Below are 21,403 nucleotides of genomic sequence, written 5' to 3' on the forward strand. Positions count from 1 at the left end.
CACTACTTCCTTCTTTTGTAAGAAATGTTGCATTCTCTAACAAGACCCCAACAATAGTCCCCCATCATTGAAGGATCCCATCGTCCCTGGTACCTTTTCTCCATTGCCATTATACCTTGGTGGAATCTTTCCCCCTGTTCGTCGCTGAGAGCACCTAGGTTAGCAGGAAAGAAGCTGAGGTGGGAGTGCAAAAAGTGGATTTTTAAAGACATCCTACAACCCAACTCTTTGTATTTCTGTATCATGTCCTGTACGATTTCTGTGTAACTCTCAGCTTTGTTATTGCCCAGAAAGTTGCGCACAACACACTTAAATGCTGTCCAGGCAGCTAGCTCAGCACTGTTTAACTTGCTGTCAAAGCTATCATCAAGCATTAATTTCCTAATTTGGGGACCAATAAACACTCCCGCTGAAATCTTAGCATCACTCAGGTTAGGGAACTTATCTCGCAAATACTTGAAACCTTCACCAGATGTGTCCATGGCTTTGACAAAGTTTTTCATAAGTCCTAACTTGATATGAAGTGGCGGTAGTAATATCTTATTAGGATCTACCAAAGGAGCGTATTTGACGTTGCATTCTCCAGGTACGTAATTCACTCTAGGTTCCCATTCCTTCACTTCATAATGTTTGTCATCAGCTCGGCTATCCCATAAACATAAAAAACATTGGTACTTCGTGTAACCGCACTGCAGTCCTAATAAAATACCAACTACCTTGAGATCACAACATATTTGCCAACAATGGTCCTTGTAATTTATAAGATTTAGCAAAGTTGACATGGTGTCATAGGATTCCTTAATCTTCACTGAGTGCGCAAGTGGTATAGAAGGTTTTTTATTTCCATTATGTAAAAGGACAGCTTTAAGGCTGACCTTTGACGCGTCAATAAATAACCTCCATTCTTCTGGAACGTAAGGAATTCCTAGCTCCGCCATCAACCCATTTATATCCGTACATACGCACACATTATCTTACATTGAGAAATAGCTTGAAAATTGAACATGCCTTTTCCTGTACACTGATATGTTCGTTTCTGCATCCAATAAGTTCCACTGCTGGAACCTTGATCCCAGAAGTTCCGCCTCTTGTTTTGTCAGGTGCAAATCACGGACTAGGTCATTAAGTTCACATTGCCGGATGAAATGTGGCTCGCGAACACAGTCAGGGATGAACGTTGGATCCTTGGATGTACATGTTGATGTCGATGGTTCATCAAGGTCATGATCATCATCAGAGTCTTTTGGCCATATCTCTTCCCAGTTGGTAGGGGGCTCGGGAAGTGGAAGTTCATCCCCGTGCGGAATAGGTCTAATTGCGGATTTAACGTTGGGATAACTTATTGTGTATTTGCTTTTTTTAGAATTCCCTTAACTACTGTGAGACAAAAATAACAATCATCCAGATGGTTGGTGGGTTCTCTCCACACCATTGGTACAGCAAATTTCATGAACCTCCGTTTCCCTTTGGCCCATGCAAGTAAAGTGACGTAGCACGACGCACAAATTATGTTAGGTGCCCAAGTTTTGTCCTGATCTCCCACACGACATCCGAAATATATATAATATGCTAGTTTCACCGATGGCGTAATGGATCTACACTGTCCTTTAACTACAAACTGGCCACACACATAACAAAAACTATTTGGTGAGTTAACACACGAACGCCGTCCTCTTGACGCCATTGTACTGATCACAAACTAAACTTCTGGTCTTAGTTGGGTATAATGCCGTTAAGATCAAACATGAAAGCACTCTTAGCAGCAAAGACAACTTTGAAAGTGAAGTAGTGTTAAACCACACGTCAATATAAAAATGTACAAAACTCCCTCACCAGGTGTCAAGAACACAAGAAAGAAAGAAATGCGCGGGGGGAGGGGGGAAACGATACCGTAGTGGAAAATTCAGACTGCATTAGTTCATTGTTGTCAGCAATGAGTCTGTATTCCATTCTTTCTTTCTTTTGCATTCTGTTACATTTGATAACAAATATTGATAACCATTTCATGAACAAAACGAAAAAACTTGGAGAATTGTATATATATGTATTAAGATATACATATACTGTACGTTTAAAAAAAATATACGTTAGAAGTACATTCTATTTTTATACACGTTTCTAATTTACAGAGAGCAATACAAGTGTGTTGTTGACTATTGTAAATATTCATTTTTATGTCTGTGTTTGTAGTAAGAAAGCAAATCGTTTTTACCCCAACTCAGGAGATCTGAAAGCATTACTATCAGGTGCAATAAACAGTGCACACAGTATACATACAAATATATTTATTTCTCTAGAAAGAACAAAGCGATTTTTACGAAACTTTTAGGGTTTATTAAATATAAATCAAGGTATACTTAGGTATAATTTCTATGTTACTATATGTAAGGGAACAGGAGCTAGGGGAATAAAATATCTGAAAAAGGGAAATTTTTGAGGGAATTTCCCGAAAACCCCTCTGTTACGGGAAAACTGTACGTGATGGAGAGAAACCGAGTGCATATTCGAATTCAGCGCAAAAAGTTCCTTTAAGATCAGGTGATTTTTCTCATGTAACAAACAAAAAGTTTAAATTTGTTAACTAGTGTAATTTATAAAATTGGACGCCTACGAGATAAGTCTTTGTGTGTCATGACTTAACCATAGTTGTTCAGTCACAACATAATCACGTACATTTCTTCAATCTAACAGATAACTAATATATCTTTCAGTAGTTTTATCACAACGTAACATTATATACAATGTGATAGGAGAACAGGCTAATTCAAATCTCACAATTATTTTTGCAGGTCTATTTATTATACTCTAGACCAGTGTTTCTCAAAGTGTGGGTCGTGAGCCGTTTTTTGGTGGGTCACGAGAAGTTTTTCCTTTTGATTATGAAAATTTTATTTTGATAGAAAAACACATATTGTGAAGTACTGTACAGAGAATGAAAATTGGAAGCGTTTGTTAATGAGGTAAAATCTAAGTGGTTACTCAGAGCCCTGCCCTGTTGTACAGTCAGTAGAGGTGCTGGATTAGAATGGAAAGAGAGTGGGTGGGTCAAATTCTGTCATGGGGTAATGCATTGCGTCGAGAGTAGCGCAGCTCTATTACCTTTCTGTGGAAACACTTTAACTCTTTAACCCTCTTTGCGCATGCGTACAATTTCATATAACAGATACAGTTATTGTGATAGAAATTTACATTACATTTGCTCAATCGTCACCGACTGATATTCTCACACCAACAGAGCACTACATTTATAAACTTACGAGGTGCATTTCAAAAGAAAGGGCCGATATTTTATTATAACCGACTGGCAATAGTGATCGGATCACGCTTGCGCAGTAACATCACTTGGTCCATTGGCTATCAAAGAACCATAGTTTCGCCAGTCATCTGTTTGTTTCCGTGTGTGCTGGAGCGTGTTAAAATGGCTACACAATCCCACCAGGTGTGAGGTCCGCTCTGTGATTAGATTTCTTCATGCCAAAGGACAAAGTGCTGCTGAAATTCATAGAGAATTGTGTGCAGTGTACGGCGACAGTGTAATGAGTGAAAGAAAGGTACGGCAATGGTGTCGTGCATTCAAAGAAGACCGTACAAATATCCACGACAAAGAGAAGAGTGGAAGACCAAGCATTCAGACTGACGACTTGGTGCAGCGAGTGTGGCTTTCATCTCAACGATTTGAAGAACCTGATGAATTGAAAACGGCAGTGTTTAAGGGGCTTGGAAAATAATGGTGACTATGTTGAAAAATAAAGTGGATATGTACTTGTTTTTACGCAATAAAACAATATCGCTAAACTTACTTACCTGTTTCCAATTAAATGTCAGCCCTTTCTTTTGAAATGCGCCTCGCACATTACAACTTAGTTTGAAAGTGAGATATTTACAATAAACATAAAAGAAACCAACTAAATTTTGATTTATTAAAATTTAAATATCGAGCTCTACTTTGTAACATTCGTGGTCGCTCGGGGTGTTCTCAACTTCCCCAAATAAATTTCACGTTAATCACTCATACGGGCTGTTATTGAACGAACTGAAATAAATACAGCTGTCTGTTCATACCTCTTGCTAGCTAGATGAGCCACAAAATACTTTTTATTATTTAATGTGGGTCGCAGTAACAACAAGTTTGAGAACCACTGCTCTAGACAGTTACATCAACTTAGTTTATTTCATTGCTATCCAAAAAAAAAGTTTCGCAATTGAATATTCTATAGTATTTTGATCTATTGGATAATAAATCTGACCTATTGTTTTGTTGAAATAAGTTCTCCCATTTCCTTTTTGGCAGTTGTATTCCATTTCCAAAATTTTTAAATAGTGGTCTCTAAACGCCACTTGTTATTGGTACGTGTGATACCAAATCATTACATGTAATTGATATTTATAAATCAAAAGAAGCATTGTAGTCCTTCGTGGCCAAGTGGCATACACACTACAGTGCAGTTAACGAGAGCTGGCTTCTGATAGTTCAATAAAGCACGTGGCGTAGTGATGGCGCTGTTGCCAAAGGCTCTGCAAAGACAGAGGCAGCAGCTCGGATGACATACTTAGGACGTTTAATACTTCATAATTTTATAATCGTAATAGTATGGCAGGAGGGTGTGATTTCCAAATAATATTATTAATTACTTGAAGCAATTCTCACGCGCAAGAGGGTGGATTTGGGATTCATCATCCTTTTAGCAAGACATCATGGACCTCCTTGACGAATCTACAAGGAACTATGGTGTATTCAAAACTAGAAACAAATTGACGTTTGGAGAAGCACGTGGTACGCTGTTGCAACTTCGTGCGCATCCCGGCTCAATTTGTGCGTGTTGGGAAGGTTTTTTTTAATCAGTTCCACGCACAAAGAAGCGAAAGACTAAAATAGATTCTTCCCTTCTGAAAACACGCGTTTCCTAGTGGCAACATTGGAATGTTAAGGTCGGTTGCCAAGGAAACCCTCCACCCACTGTTGCTAAAATGACTTTATGATTCGACCCTCGCTGAGTGACCGCAATAACTATGTGACGTAGATTCCCTTCTTCATAACAAATATGCACGAGTTTTTGAGCTGTCAATTTGTTTTTAGTTTTGAAAACACTTTAAAGAATAGATTAATAAAATTGGTTTAGCATTGAGTTTTACTCAAAATCCGGATTTTCTGTCGTTTTACGTGATATAAAACAGGAAACCGTTCGATATGAAACACACACACACCTGCCTGCATATAACAAAATTGATCTCTAATCTTTTACCAATTGGAACAGGTTTTGTACTTCTACGTGTCGAGCCATTCAAGCATATTCTATGGGTGATTAACATTTGCCTTCTTTCACAAAAAACAACAGTATCCTCCCTCTCTTGTAAAACCTTCCTTGCTAAAAATTTCTTATATCGAAACCCTATATTTTAAGTACTTTGCGCAAAGTTGTTTTCCCATCCGTAAATAAACTATCTTTCCGTAACAAATCATGGAGAAAATTTAAAGTTGGATACTTCTTTTGTTGGTACTCTATAAACGTGAACGCGAATTGCATCCTTCTTGAAGTCATCTACGATTAATTTTTGGTTTGTTCGTGATTTTTTTTCGGGGGGGGGGGTGTAAATAATATAGAAAAAGTTACGTTACTGTCTTCGAAATTTTCTGTAATGACGAAAATAATAATTCATTCAGTGACATTCAAAAAATTCTGTGCGCTTGAGCACCAGTTCTACGGGCAAAGGGAAGGGGGATGTCCTTATTTTCTTTCTCGTCTTCGACATAGCATGTGCGCTATATGTCATTTCCTGTGACTAACTTCCGTATGTTCAACCATTTGTCTTATTCATTGTTATTCCAGCATTTTGAGTCGTCATATTTATCTTTCTTTTGTAAACCCAGCACGCACCAACTATTCACAATCAAAAATTATCAATAATTCGGAAAGAACACTTAAAACAGCATATACTAAAACAACCATTAAACAGACACTATTATGTCATAACAGGAATAACTATTGGCAGAAGATTCAACCTTCAATCACTGGCAACTTCGCGGTCAATGACCTTGGTGACTAGAAACAGCGTGGAAAAATGGTATAGTGATTGGCGAAGTACCCCTCTTTGGCTTTGTTTACAACACTTGCAGCTATTTGTCAGAAGACAGTTTTCTTTAACTGCACTGTACGTATCCAATTCAATTTAGATGGGACTGGTGAAAATCCTTGGTATACATTAGTGGGTTAAATCTTCATTTCCTGCAAATGTTGATTTTAAAAAATGGGGAGAGGGACTGGATTATATTCATTTAAGCAACAGTTGGATAAAAGATGCATAAAACAATTTGTAATTGCATCTCTGTTTTCTATGAACATATATCTTACATGCAATGAAGGGATGCGGTCATAAAGAGAACATATACTTATAGTACAGGTCTAGGAACACCATTTCACATCATAATGCTAAATGTGCTAACTACTTCTATATGTATTGTTCAGTTAATTGTCACCTAGTTACCTCCTTGCAGTAGTATAATATCCAATAAAAGTTACTAGGTATTAAAATATTTTTGTTGTACGAAATGTATGAGGAAGAGAATGAGTTAATCGCAATACTGATGTAATTTATGTAATTCTATTTATGTGGGACTATTTCCATATAGTAATAATCAGTAGTTGAGTGTTAATAAGTTATTGGTTTGTGATATTAGTTATTTTTATTGTGATATTAGTTTATTTTTATTTACTTTTTATATATACATTTTTTCTACAGCAAGTCCAGACCGGGATGGGGCATATAGTCCAGATGCTCCTGAGCCTGCTCTTCCATTCGGTGAAGACATGCTTGAGATGGCTCTTCATGTTGGTGATGAAGCAGAGGAACCAGCTTTAGACCTAGAAACAGCCCTAACACCTGCAACCATTACTACGGATCAACAAGGTATTAATGTCCCTGCAGTCTATTGTAACGTGTGTATTCTCCAAATTCAGGTTATATTGCTGTAGTTTCTGCATGTGTGCTTTTATAGGAGAACTAGCCTTTGGCTATCTGAGGGCTCCGCTCCCAGACCCCTGAGTCTGCTCGGCCTACGGCCTCGCATTTCTTATCTAACGGCCTTTGCATCAACAGTGAATTTCATGAACTTGCTCTTCATATTTCCTGAATCTGCCCATTCGGGGATTTCATCCACACACACTCTCTTTGCTTGGCCTTCGGCTTCGCATCTCTTGAACCCACAATTCTATCGTTTCTTTTTCTATTTCAACTATCTAAAAGATAAGATTTTGTATCCCAAGAAAACGTCCATTTAAATTGCATGGGAATTTCTTCATCCCCCTTTAGACCCCTAAAAAATTAAAAATATTCACTTTTGGCAATTTTTCTGTCGGTTAGTCCTGGAAGACTGCAATCATGCCAAATTTCATCATTCTAATCCTGCCGGAAGTGCTTAAACATTTTGGGGTGTAGAAAACGTCTCATATAAACAACATGGGAAAGATTTTTCAGTTCCCCATAAAACCACTCTACGGTTGGAAAATTTTATTACTGATGGTTTACTTAGGTAAAGCTAACGAAAACGTACAAGCATACCGAATTTCAAGTTTTTATTCCAATTCTAAATACCTAAAAGATGAGATTATAGGTCCCAAAAAAGCCCTTTTAAATAACATGAGGAAATTCTTCATCCTCTTGTTAGACCCCTTAAAAATTAAAAATATTCACTTTTGGCAATTTTCCTGTGGGTTTGTCCCGAAAAGCTACAATCGTGTCAAATTTAATCATTGTAGCCCTACAGGAAGTGTTCAATAATTTGTCAGCTCATAGTTATTAAGGTTACATCATACGTCAGAAATTCAAGAGTTTATATGCCCTTTGTTAACAGTATGTTGCCGTACCATATAACAGTAATTCTATAAATTGATGTGATTTCAATAGTAGGTCTAATTTGCCCTACAAATACAAATTACCATATAGATTCGCTTACTTTTCTTGCCTTATGTGCGCCCTTGAGAACTCTTGCTTTAGATCTTACGTAGAAATTTAGCTCCATTTCTAATGTAGTGTCTATGCTCAATAGGAATGTTCAGCTTCAAAGAAAATTACCTGATTTGATGCATTAGTGAAATGAAGGTATTGCTATTTCTAGAGCATTCATGATAATTGATTTTTCAGTTACCTGCCGTACGGATACTTTCTAGACTGTTAATTTTAATACGCGTATGTTGGATAATATGGCAAGTAATTTTGTTTTTCACGAACGGGAAAAAAAAATGAAATTACGATAGTGATCTATGGTACTGCTGTCTACCAACATGTATTTAGACAGTAATAAAGTGATGTGCCTGGTTTATACATAAGTTGTTTTTAGTCTATAGTATTGATTTCCAGATGCGCGTACCTCGGAAAATTCCATGACACCACCATTGGTGATGCTCTATTTGGTAGCCTACATTCTAATTACTGTCGGCTTCCAAGTTTCCATGGAGGAAGCTCGAAGGCAGTGTAGACCTGTCCAGTCGTAACTACTACTCTTCATATATTTCACAGAAGATGCAATAGTGTCTTGCTGAAGCACCCAGTTTTACTCGAATGTGCATGAAAGTAATGTCACAGATACCACTTTTTTCTGCCGTTTGTTGAGGAACGACGGATACCGTCAATTTGTTACCCTCCCATACAGATGAGGAATGTCAGGGCAATGAAGTGTCGTCAGGACGTTAGATAATGATCGGAATTCACCTTGGTGCCTTTGGTGATATGGTGTATCTTTAAAGTTATCATTATAACATAAACCCGCAAACGATTATGAATTCCTTGCCAAAACTCCTAATTCACGGTACAATCATTGAAAGTCTTTAACAGTGTTTTCAGAAGAATGCACACAGCGTTAATCATTGAGGTATATATATATATATCATAAAGGTTCTGTGGAGGATGTGACAAACGCGTTTCTACCTTAGTCCATTAGATGCTACTCGTAGAGACGTCGACAATTAGTGCGACAATTCTCCAGCCCACATCACGATGAACTATGAGGTATTCCGCTTCTAAACGGAGAATTCGTTCCTTTTCTATTTTGTTTACTATACTGTATAACTATTTGACATTGGAAACTTGGCTCTGTAGTCTTCCCAATAGTTATGCCATTCTTCACACGAATATTTACTACACCTGTCACGTATAGACTGATGTACAGTAATTACATCAGTGTAATCGGTGATGTCATTCATTCCCTACTAGATTGTGAAAATAGTCAATATGGATCGTAAACAACTTTGTACTAACAGTGTTACTTGGAACATAGATGGAAACAAATGTTAAACAATGCATCTATGTGGTTTAAACATCATTTTGAAATCTGATAATTCATGTTCTCAACCGTCACGCATTGTGCAATTTATATATATATAATATCACATTTCAGCGACCACATATAATGATCTGACAGTATTATTGAAGTAATACTTGATTTCCAACGCAACGCGTTGAGAACCTCTCAGTCATTCAAGCTGCTTGCAATGTATTAGAGTAATATTCAACCTATACTTCTGTCCTGTATAACTGTCAGGGCTTAAGATAAAACGACCAAAATTTAACATCAGCTTTTTTATTTAAAAAAATGATCGGAATGTAACCTTGCTTTACGAAATTAAAGAAATTAAATCTTTGATATCTGTACTTTTCGTTGAAATTACGGTTTTATTTTTTGACCACGACTGTTGCTGAGTAGTCTCAACTGTGTGTAAACTTGCAAATTTAAAATAACGTTGGTCATTTTTAAACAAGTATTACTGAGAGTAAGCTGTGCAATATCGTTTTCTCTAATTATCTTTAAATGTCGTGTTTTGATCTCTGTTTCAGATGATGAAGTATTTGAAAAGGAATCTCGTCCAGGTCGCGGAAGGAAAAGAGCTATTCGTGGTGGTGGTAGAGGTGGAGCATGGGCTAAGAGAAAGAGGCATAATTCATTGGAAACTTCAGCGGATAATTCAAGGGATTCCGAAAAACCGGACGCAAACTTAAGCCTCAAGGTCTGTATTTTATCCTCTATATATATATATATATATATATATATATATATATATATATATATAATATTATACAGGGTGAGTCAAAAGTCCTTGGACACCTGCATAAGTTTGAAAATGTACGGGAAATGTAAAAAGTGATGATGGGAACAGAGGTTTGATGAGGGTTCGCAACTTTTGGAGTGTATGTCATTCATGGCCGCCATCTTCAAATCCGCCATTTTGGATTCAAGTCACTTTTTTTAAATGGGAATGGGGATGTATGACACATCAAATAACACTAGCTTGAGCTCAGGAATTTAGTGGTGTAATTTTTTTTTTTTTTTCTATCTTGTACAATTTAGAAGTTATTAATGTGCAAAGGTGGGAAATTACCTTGATACTGAATGCTACAACACATGTTCTACGTGTTGCCCATCCCGTGCAATGCACAACTGTAGTCGCCGCCACCACTCTGACTGCACACGGAGGAGAATGTCTCCTGAAATTTGGTCACAGGCTTGTGGGATGCTTTCCTCCAGGTGTCTCAAATCACGGATTGTCTCAGCATACACTATCTGCTTAAGATGTCCCCATAGATAAAAATCAAGGGTCATTAAGTCAGAGGATCTGGGCGGCCACTCCACGGGACCACGGCGACCAATCCACTTCCATGGCAGTTGTTCATCCAACCATTCACGGACACCAAGTCCATAGTGTGGAGGGGCTCCATCGTGCTGAAAATAAGATGGGAAAATGCCGCCAGCGTTCAGTGTGGCAGGGAACACAAGGTCCTGCAGCAGCATCAGATACTGTGGTGCAGTTAAGGTGTTGTAAATGAAAAATGGCCCAATGATGCGGTGTCCCATATGCCACACCACACCATCACCTTCGCTGGACTATGTTCTCGACTCGGGTCAACCCAGTTTGGATTTGCGTCACACCGGTATCGACAATTATGTCGATTAACCTCCCCATTCAAAGTGAAATACGCCTCGTCGCTGAACAGTATACCCTTGGCAAACGCAGGATCCAGTTCGTGTTGTTCAGTAGCCCACATGCAGAACTCCAACCGGCGATCAGGGTCATCCTCGTTCAGTTTATGTTGCATGTGCAGCTTGTAAGGATGCCACTGATTGGCGTGCAATATCCGGACAACGGAGAATTGGCTTATTGCACATGCTAGGGACACACGACGAGTACTTCGTTTAGGACTTTTCACAAACGACGCAACAACCGCCGTTGCAGTTTCCTCATTGGTGTCAGTCTTTGGTCGCCCACTACGTGCCCTATGTTGAACAGAGCCCGTCTCCCGTAATTTGGTGATTACGTGAGCCACCGTGCTGTGCGATACCGGTTCTCTGTCTGGGTGCCGTCTGTTGTAGTCAGCTGCTATTGTTCGGTAGCTGCGTTCCCCTCATATAAGGATGATTTTGATCTTCTGTTCACGTGTCAGACCCATTTTAGATCACCTGGAACAGAGAGAGAACTGGGTCAGTATCAAGGTAATTTCCCACCTTTGAACATTAATAACTTCTAAACTGTACAAGATAGAAAAAAACAAATTACACCACTAAATTCCTGAGCTCAAGCTAGTGTTATTTGATGTGTCATACATCCCCATTCCCATTTAAAAAAATTGACTTGAATCCAAAATGGCGGATTTCAAGATGGCGGCCATGAGTGACATACACTCCAAAAGTTGCGGCCCCTCTTCAAACCTCTGTTCCCATCATCATTTTTTACTTTTCCCGTCGATTTTCAAACTTACGCAGGTGTACAAGGACTTTTGACTCACCCTATATATATATATATATATATATATATATATATATATATATATATATATATATAGATAGATAGATATATATATATATATATATAGATAGATAGATATATAATATAAAAGTGTAGTTTCAGTGTGATTTCAATCTTCGTTGGGAATTAAGTTATACAGGATGTTTCAAAAATCCCCTACTACCCCTTTTAAAAACCTGTGAATGTATTTATATTGAACTTGATTTCGGAAATATACAATAGGGCTAGGAGCAACCCTCTTGGATAATGGTTCGCGGACAGCCGCCATCTTAAATTTCATTTTTTATTTCAAACGATAGGTAGGTCATGTCAACAATGACCTTAGGCTAAAATTTGCTCAGGATGTCAAATCTGAAATGAGATTTCATGTATCTTTATTTGGTAAGAAGTTATGGACAACGACAGTTGGTGGTCGCCTGTTACACAATGTACTCAACTTGTGCTCCGTGTTGGGCAATGCACGTGTGCAAACGCCTCTCCCAATTGCTATGAACACGGAGCAAGGTAGTTGGGGAAATTTAGCATCTTGCGACAGCAGATCTAGCAGTATCTGATCCTGTAACATCTCCAGGTATTGTTCCGCAGTTAGTTTCATAAATGAAAAAAGGACCGATAATTCGTATTCCCCAAATACCCGCCCCCACTATGCACCGATTATTTTGGAGGGATCTGTCCATGCGAGGTTCTCAGTTGACCAATAGCTCATGTTCTGCCTATTCACCTTCCCATTTACGAAGAAGTAGGCTTCATCGGAATAGGGTATCTCCATTGCGAATTTTGGATTTAGCTGTAATTGCTCAATTGCCCACTCGCAAAACTGCATACGGCGATCTGGATCGTCCTCGGATAAGTGTTGCTGCATTTGCACTTTACATGGATGCCACTTGTGCCTCTGTAGCATCCGGTACACTGAACTGGGACTCACATAACATTGCGTAGATATACGACGTGTGCTCCGCTGTGGTGACATCGAAAAGGAGGCCAGCACTGCCGTAGCTGTTGCATCGTCTGTTGCTGTCCGCGGTCGTCCACTATGCGGTCTGTCTCCTCATATTTGGTTAATAACTGTCACTGCAACATGTGACACCGGGTGACATGGATGAAGCTGATTGAAATCGGCTGCTACAGCACGAGCACTTCTCTCACCCCACAGTTTGATAGTTTCGATGCGTTCCTCAGTTGTTAATGGCATGGTTCACCACCTGCAAAACAGGGTTTGAAAAGACCCGGGCTTTTTTAAAAAAATCCAACCCACCTGGGCCCATGTGGGTTTTTTTGGGTGCTTTCGGGTTTATTTTTTTTTCGAAATATTTTAATGTCTTTGAGGTAAAAGTGTTAAAATGTGATTTATATTTCAAGATTGTCATTGCAACAATTGCAATTGCTGTACAACTTGCAACAGTTTTCTATTCACTGCTGTTCTGAAAAAATGGCCGCCATTTTGAAATTTTTCATTGAATCGCCGAGAAAATCTATATAGCAAATTTAGAATGTCTCGTGCTTGTAACCAGAAAATTTAAACTTAAAAGACAAAAAATTGTACCCTGTAATAGGGGTAAAAGTGAGGTGGAACGCGGGGGACGCCGTCCCCCACCTCCAAGAAATATGTACGGCGTCCCTCCAGTTTCAAAAAGATTACAATAGACAAAGATAGGCAGGGGGACGGCGTGATGTCATGCCGCTACCTACCGTCTCCCTACATCTTCAGATGCACTTTTACACCTGCGCTGTAGGGTGTGGTAAGGCATAGAAACAAACAAATGTAGATCGAGTCATCCCAGGAGCCTCAGTGACGTACGCCAAATATGAATACCAAATATATATTAATTTAAAACAAAGATATAATTCATGTTTTATAAAATAAATATTTCAAAATGTCTTATATGAAATAAATATTTTCCATAAAATAAATGGTTTTATTTTTGAAGTTCACTTCCGATTCTTTGTGCGTTCAATTACGGGAATTTCCCGAGCAGTTGTTGCAATATGGGGTTTTCCCTAAAATGGAGCTTTCTTTACTGTACATCGAAACTTCCATTAGTACGGAAGTTTGAATTCAACACTTGAAATACTAGCGTTACGTAGTCTTCGAAACGCCCGAGCATTAAGCTTCTTAAATTTGACAAGAATTTTTACGCTATTGCTGGTGTTGAATGCTTATTTGAAGAGTTCCAACAAATGACTGAACTAAACTGTTGTTGTCGGAAAACCAAATTTTACTGAAGAATACTTGTGTTACCATCAAACATAAGAAATAATACTAATAGTTTTACTAATTGTATTTACATATTTGCTGGTTTTACCTGAACCTATGGCCTTAAACCCGTCAAACGTATGAAGGATAACGTCCCTCGGCTTCGCCCAGTCAGCAAGCACACTATTCACGGAAAGTATTTTCTAAAATATAAAATTGCATATTTTACTTCAAGTAGGCTATAAGCATGATGCATACATTAATTCATTCCGTGCATTCAGAAGTTTTCCAAAGGTCTTATGTTGAATGTTGTATCCTAAACGTGGAAGCATCTAATTCGCCCAAGGAAAGTCCAAAATCTAATAAAAAAAATCACTTTCAATGTGATCACCTTAGTTGTAATAATAATATACTAAAAGAAACACAAAAACCCAGGTGGTTTTTTTTTTTAGATGGGTCCAACCCTGCTGCAAAAAGAGGAATAATGACATTGAGTTGTCCATAACTTCTCACCAAATAAAGATACATTAAATCTGATTTCATATTTGACATCCTGAGCAATTCTAGCCTAAGGTCATGTATCACATGACCCACCTATCGTTTAAAATAAAAAAATGAAATTTAAGATGGTGACTGTCCCCGAACCATCATCCAAAAAGGTTGCCCCTAGCCCTATTATATATTTCACACATCAAGTTCAATATAAATACATCCGTATGAATTTTAAAAGGAATAGTAGGGAATTTTTCAAACAACCTGTATATGTAGGTATTTTTTCATGTTTGTGCATTATATTTTTGCAACTATTGCAAGAACCGAAAGAGTTTTAAGAATTGTATAGGTAATTATGTAAAGAAGATTAACGTGAAAAGAGTAGTACCGCAGTTAGTTGATTTATATTTAACTAAAATTTGAGGGATACGAATATGTACATACAATACCAACCCTTTCAGTGAACAACAAATATATTAGGAGAGAGAATTAGTTTAAGGTATAATGCGTTCATGCTACAGGAGTGCAGTTTGGCAGATTTCTTTCAAGTTCCCATGTTGAATTTTATAACAGCATCCAGGGTTGGCTGGTTTAAACCAGCTTTTTTTTTCCTTCAAAAAAACTGGTTTAAACCCCCCCCCTTCCCCCCCCCAAAAAAAACGAAAATTTTTCAAATCGTGTGAACTTCATGGTGACGTTTTCACATATCAAACCATCCTCATTACGTTTATCTACTTTTCACCTTTTAGTCAAGGGTCCCGTGTTCAATTCTCGGTCGAACCACAACCCATCTTTCAAGTGTAAACCAAGTAGTGATTCGAGGTGTCTCTTTAAGCGAAAGTCTTCTCCGTAATAACGTTGGTATTTCATACGGATTTTAAGCCTAAACATACGAAATTAAACCAAATTATATATTTCTACTTGAATGAATGCCTGTTCTTTTATAAAGAAGCCAAGGTTGCTTAAACATATTGATAGAAATTGGCAAAATTCATCAACTGCCTACGTAGTTTCCAACATCAGCTTGGATTTGACTTTAATTTTATTGAATGATATCTACATACCAAATTTGTAATTTAATACCTCAGTTTTAGCGTAGTGATTATGATACGTTGACCTTAAAATTTTACACGCAAATACATTTAAATAACAAGTTTTTCCCAATGGCTAAGGTGGGAGTTTCCCGATTTATATATAATTCTGTATAATGTTTTTGCTTGTATTACTGTTTATCTTTTTGTTCTTCTGAAATGGCTTGACAATTATATTAACAAGTAGGCCTATGTAAAGATCAGTACAACGTTTTTTTATCAAGAGTCCGTGAGTGAGTCGGCAATCGCATTTGTGACCAATTAGCCCCGGTTTCGTGTCCAAATGGACGATTTCTCTTGGATAAGCCGAGAAGCGGTTTGGATTCCGCTTTAAGCTTATGTGATCCCTTCCAGCATAACCTTGTTGTTGCATAGTAACACCAAGGCGAAACAAACTAATTTCTGTCCGTATCTAATATAGATACATAGAGTAAATTATTTAAACCAAAAAACCTGATTTAAAAAAAAAAAAAACTAGTTTAAACAAAAAAAAAAACTTTTTTTTCAATAAAAACCCTGTTTTCTGCCAACCCTGACAGCATACCTTCATCCCTCTTTCGACAGCATTTGCGGGGTTGCAACGTCTTAATAACCACTGTGTCTAATCTTTCTTCCCAATACTATGCCTAATGTGAAACAGTTGTTAAGCAATGTAAGAACAAGGAATCCAGTATAACATGTGTATTTAAGAAAACTATATATATTAAACAACAATCTTCTAATCACCAAATGAACAATATTTGAAATTGTGGCAACTAAGACTCCACTTGTAGTTGACAAGCGACTGTCAGTTGTTTGAAGTAAGAGTTCCAGTTAGCCATCGGGGATGTTTTCCGCAAGTTCTCTTTCTGTTTGATCAGACTATGACTTATGACACGAGCCACCATACGTAGTAAGCGACATTCTTTATATACGAACTGCACTTTGGTTGAAGAAACTAACTATAAGTGAATGCTCTAGCTTGCAGATTAGTTACAGCGATATATAAAACAAGATTATTATTTTATTCGATAGGTACACTGTAATTTTCTTTAAAAAATATGTATTTTTTAAGAAATTACTAAATTAAATTGTTCTATTTTAACAGTACACATATGGTGTCAATGCATGGAAACAGTGGGTTATGCAGAAGAACGCCGAGCTCGAGAAGGCAAATAGCAAAAAGATTAAACCGTTTAAGACTGAAATTCTACAGCTGACAGCTGATGAATTGAACTTTGCATTATGCCTTTTTGTAAAAGAAGTACGGAAGCCTAATGGTGGGGAATATGCTCCAGATACTATATACTACCTTGTTTTAGGTAAGTGTGATGACTATTCCAAAGCATAGTGCTTGTTTTTAGCAGTAATTCGCTTATTTTATTTAACATTATAGTTTTTTAGGTATGTTTTGTTGCTCCGAACCTAATTTTGTCGTAACAGGTACATTATTTTTAAAAACAAGTGCTGTTCTCATTGCACATTATGGATAAATGTTAGAAATAAAAACTTCATTATCACTAGATGTATTCGGCCATTACTTATTGAAAATAGAGAATTTACATGTATCAGCGATCTGCCGTTTACCTCGTCACCTTGACCTTTGAACTTTGTGCTTGTCAAGTAGTGTTACGAAACTTATCAAACTCTGTAGTCACATGTTCCCGTGAGGAAAAACGTTTGTGTTTGTAATCAGACATTTCCGGATCCATATTCATTTTTTTCTTGTGTACAATAGTAGTTAATATCTGCCAATATTTGTCCACCCAGCACAGGTATATAGAACAAGTAACAAGAATAATTCCATTTTTTGACGAAGCACAGTTTTATATCGAGCGAACTGTAGTCTCTAACAAAAATGCTTACTCATTCTGTGAGAGCTCTTTGTCAATAGTCTCTAATTGCGTGAACCAATTTCGGTAATACGAAGAAAATTACATTCTTCCCACGTGAAATAAAATTACCGTACAGTTGAATAAAAATTCAAATAACGAATTGAGAACTGATCTTTGGCATAATGTCCTGGTGTTATGATCACTACATTACCAAGGGAGTGGACTTCGTAACATAGTTGAAACTACCTATTAAAAAAAAAATCATTTATATAGAACCCTTTGTTTGGAAAAAGTATGTGTTGTTTCATTTTATTTTTATAACAGTAATGGAAAGATAGAAAATTTCTGTAATATTGGTGCGTGAAAATAGTTTTAAATAATTGTAAAAGTGAAATTATAAAATTGGAAACAAGATTTACTGTATTTTTATTCTTTCTAGGTATACAACAGTATTTGTTTGAACATTCAAGGGTGGACAACATCTTTACAGATCCTTATTACGAAAAGTTCACCGAGTGCCTTGATGAAGTTGCACAAAAATTTGCTGTCCAATTCAATGATAGTCGTAAGTATCGTATTCTCATCTTTTAATTTCGGAAGTGGGATTTTCCTAGTCTTTAATAGAATTCATCTACTTGGAAGATAATAATATGTAGTTTTATTCATACACGAATGCACCAACCGAATGAAGTCAAATTCGAATTAATATACCCTGGCCGGCGAACGATGATTTCTGACAGCTCAGCTCGCGAGGACGACTTAGGAGTGCGGTGTTGCCATGTGCTTCTCGCGCAAGGGGAGAATCGTCTGCTCTCTCATTGAGGGTGAAAGGGGGTGAGTGAAAGTTTGGCAATGTGCGGTGGTTACCATGAAGACGCGACAGGTTCTGAGCCTAAGGTTGACCTGTTGTCTTCTGCTCGCTCGCCGTGGCCTTGTGCAAAGCTGTCAGAAATCATCGTTCACCGGCCAGGGTATAATAATAATAATAATAATAATAATAATAATAATAATAATAATAATAATAATAATAATAATAATAATAATAATAACTATTCTGCCTATTGGCAAGTCCTGGGACTAATGAGTTTTGTCTTCTTCTTAATTTTTATTTTGGGCCTGGAAATGTTTCTTCTAACTCCCAATATTTTCTTTTATTTTTCAAATCATCGATCAGTTGTGTTCTTCTCCCTACTCCTCGCTCTCCTTCCATCTTTCCTTCTATGGCGGTATGAAGAAGACAATTTCTTCGCAAGATGTGTCCAATCCAATTCGCCTTTCTATGAAGGATGGAGGATAGAAGCGTCCTCTTCTCTCTTATCCGTTTTAAAACGTCTTCGTTTGTTACTCTTTTTGTCCATAAAGTCCAATGCTCCATTTATAGTACTTGACGAATTTCTTCCTTAGTCCAATATTAAGGCTGCTAGTTAAGAGTGACCTTTCCTTGTTGAATGCTTCTTTGACTATGGCAATTCTCGACCTGATCTCTCTGGTGCAGTATGCATCTTTCGTCAAAATATTTCCCAGATATTTGAAATAGTCGACCTCTTCAAGTACTCTTTGTATTAGAGGATATATATATATATTGTGAAACATTTCTGAAAGTGTCATCAGGGTTACCATGGACGGGTCAAGTTCGGAAATGCTCTTTGGTCAAAGAAACACACCGAAATTTAGGAGCTTCAAGAAGTATGATTGAACATCAGATTGAATCGGTTGAAGTTGCTAAAAGGACAGATTCATTATTATTAAAATATAAAATTAAACTGAAATCCTGGGACATTGGATAAAGCATGGCTTTCCACTTCTTTCAGTTTCAATCTTTTCGTTCATGGCGAATCACAAAATAGTTCCGAAACCTTTCATACTGCTCTAGCAATAGCGCTCGTGTCTTCGAAGCACATGTCCCGGGTTCGATACCCAGTAAGAAAGCATCAAACTCATTACAGTGCTCCAGATCCACCTTCAATTGTAGGTCTCGTCCTAACGAAGGGCATAAGCTAAGTACAGTTATTTTCCATACTCATGTCTAACATAATTATTACATATAGTTCACAGAACTAATGCATGTCTGCTTCTCATGCAGAAAGGCAAGTTTTCGAAGATTGTCTCTAAAAAAGTAACATGACATTTTAAATGCGTGTCATTTGACTTTAAAAATTGGATTAGTATAATTAATTAATATATGAAAATTTCCGTAAGAAAGGAGTAGATGAAAAAATATATAATGTCTTCATACGACAAAAAAGCATAATTAAGAGTATTGTAGAATTCTTTATTTAAAAGTATTGACGAGGGCGGGTCAATAAGTAACTCATAACTCCTTTCCGTGCAATATTATGCTGATCTGGAATGTGAAAATTGAAAGAGAAGTACTTTGAAGCTCTTATTGTTGTTGGCAACTGTTCGATCCCAGTAGCTCCCCAATTGTCCCCACGACTCTGTGGACACCTCAATTCCAACACAATTTGGTGAGTACAAACTGTCATCCATTTTTCCTCTAGTCAGACCTGGCACTGCTTGACTTTGGTGATCTCAGAAGAACCGGTATTCCAACGTGGCTAGAGAGTTTTCTCTTATTCCCTGTACATCTGCTTATTTAAGTTTTCTGTGGTACTTGCATCGGAAGACATCAAACGCTTTTTAGGTAACATTTCAATGTTAAATGCAGTAATTGACTGTCTGTTGAGTGTTGCTACAGGTTCGTGAACATTTTGTTATTGACTGATGTTCCGCCTTCGAGTAGCGTAATACCTCCAAAATGACTAGAAAGTAGAAACGGTAGCAAACATTACACTCAATTATGTTTATAAAAGTAATTTAAATGACTCGCAAGCGCATAAGAAGGTGCGGGAGCAACGTCAGATGTTGTGTATGATCGAGTGACCTTGTCGGAATAAAAAATTGAATAAAAGTGCTTTAATACAACAGCTTGTTAACCGTGATAATACTTGCAATTTTTTTCCTGTAAAGAGATTGTTGTGAGGAAAGGTTAACAAATAAGGTCATATTTCAGTACATTTTACTAAATGTATATATGTTATTGTTGTGTTCGACCTGCGCGGAAATTTAGTAAATTACAATCTTAATGGTGTTCTTTAATTTTTTCAGGTTACATTGTAACTAGAGTTGAAGAAGAACATTTATGGGAAAGCAAGCAGTTAGGAGCTCATTCACCCTATGTTCTGCTCAGTACATTAATGTATTTTAATACGAAGTATTTTATGCTAAATGTAAGTATAATAAGTTTCTGAATTAAAATGTTTCTGAAGATTTACTTGTTTGTAGTATGAAATCTGGAATATATTAGTTGTTCCTCTTTTCAGGGCGAACTTGGCTTGTTGTTTGCGTTTTTAAGATTTTACAGCAACACTGTATTGCAGTAAAGAAAGTGAAGACCAATTAACGAAGAAAACAAGAATTAATAACATACAGCTGAAAGTAAAACATTGTAAGACCAAAATTCATTCATCTTTGGATAAAGTTCCGCGTTATATATATATATTAAAAAAAGAAAAAAAAGAATGCCATATAGTTGTTTCTGTTGTGACTTCGCACTTTCTCTACATCATCATCATATATCTATCAAATTAGTTGCCACAAGTGGAGAAGCTTCGACACATCACTATCCTCAGCTGCCCTATCCATTGTAATACCGTCCAACAATAGCAGTATATTTCCCTCCTCCTTTTCCTTCCACCATATTCAGACAGTGGGCCAACCAGTTTTTCTTTGTCTTTTTAAATCACATCGTCTTTCTTTTTCTGCTGTTCCCAACATTTCACATTTGTTTTCTGTTCAACCCGGATAATTTTTTCATTCATCTTTACTTAAATTTCCGTATCATATTACTTGTGCTCAGTAGAGTACAATTCATCACACGAAACATTGTGTTTTTCGCCTCTAATCATCATATGTATTCTGCCATTAATGGCAGGTTATTTGCCGCATCTGAGAAGCTTCCATGCTCAACGTTCTTTTGCTATCCTCTTCGTCATCACGTACGATTTTTCTGGTTTGATC

At 37.2% G+C, this 21,403-nt stretch overlaps 1 protein-coding gene across 1 annotated transcript in view; it reads left to right on the forward strand.

The window, feature by feature from the left end:
* The window catches only part of woc (zinc finger protein without children), a 98,848-nt gene that overhangs the window by 59,616 nt on the left and 17,829 nt on the right, over positions 1–21,403 (forward strand). Inside the window, exons 15-19 of the mRNA XM_081727230.1 lie at positions 6,739–6,906; positions 9,829–9,998; positions 16,657–16,870; positions 17,823–17,948; positions 20,492–20,613. Coding sequence (XP_081583356.1) covers positions 6,739–6,906; positions 9,829–9,998; positions 16,657–16,870; positions 17,823–17,948; positions 20,492–20,613 — 800 coding nt within the window. The remainder of the gene's footprint in view (positions 1–6,738; positions 6,907–9,828; positions 9,999–16,656; positions 16,871–17,822; positions 17,949–20,491; positions 20,614–21,403) is intronic.

Source organism: Thermobia domestica, chromosome 1, assembly GCF_964235325.1.
Source record: "Thermobia domestica chromosome 1, izTheDome1.hap1.1, whole genome shotgun sequence".
Classification (NCBI taxonomy): Eukaryota; Metazoa; Arthropoda; class Insecta; order Zygentoma; family Lepismatidae; genus Thermobia; species Thermobia domestica.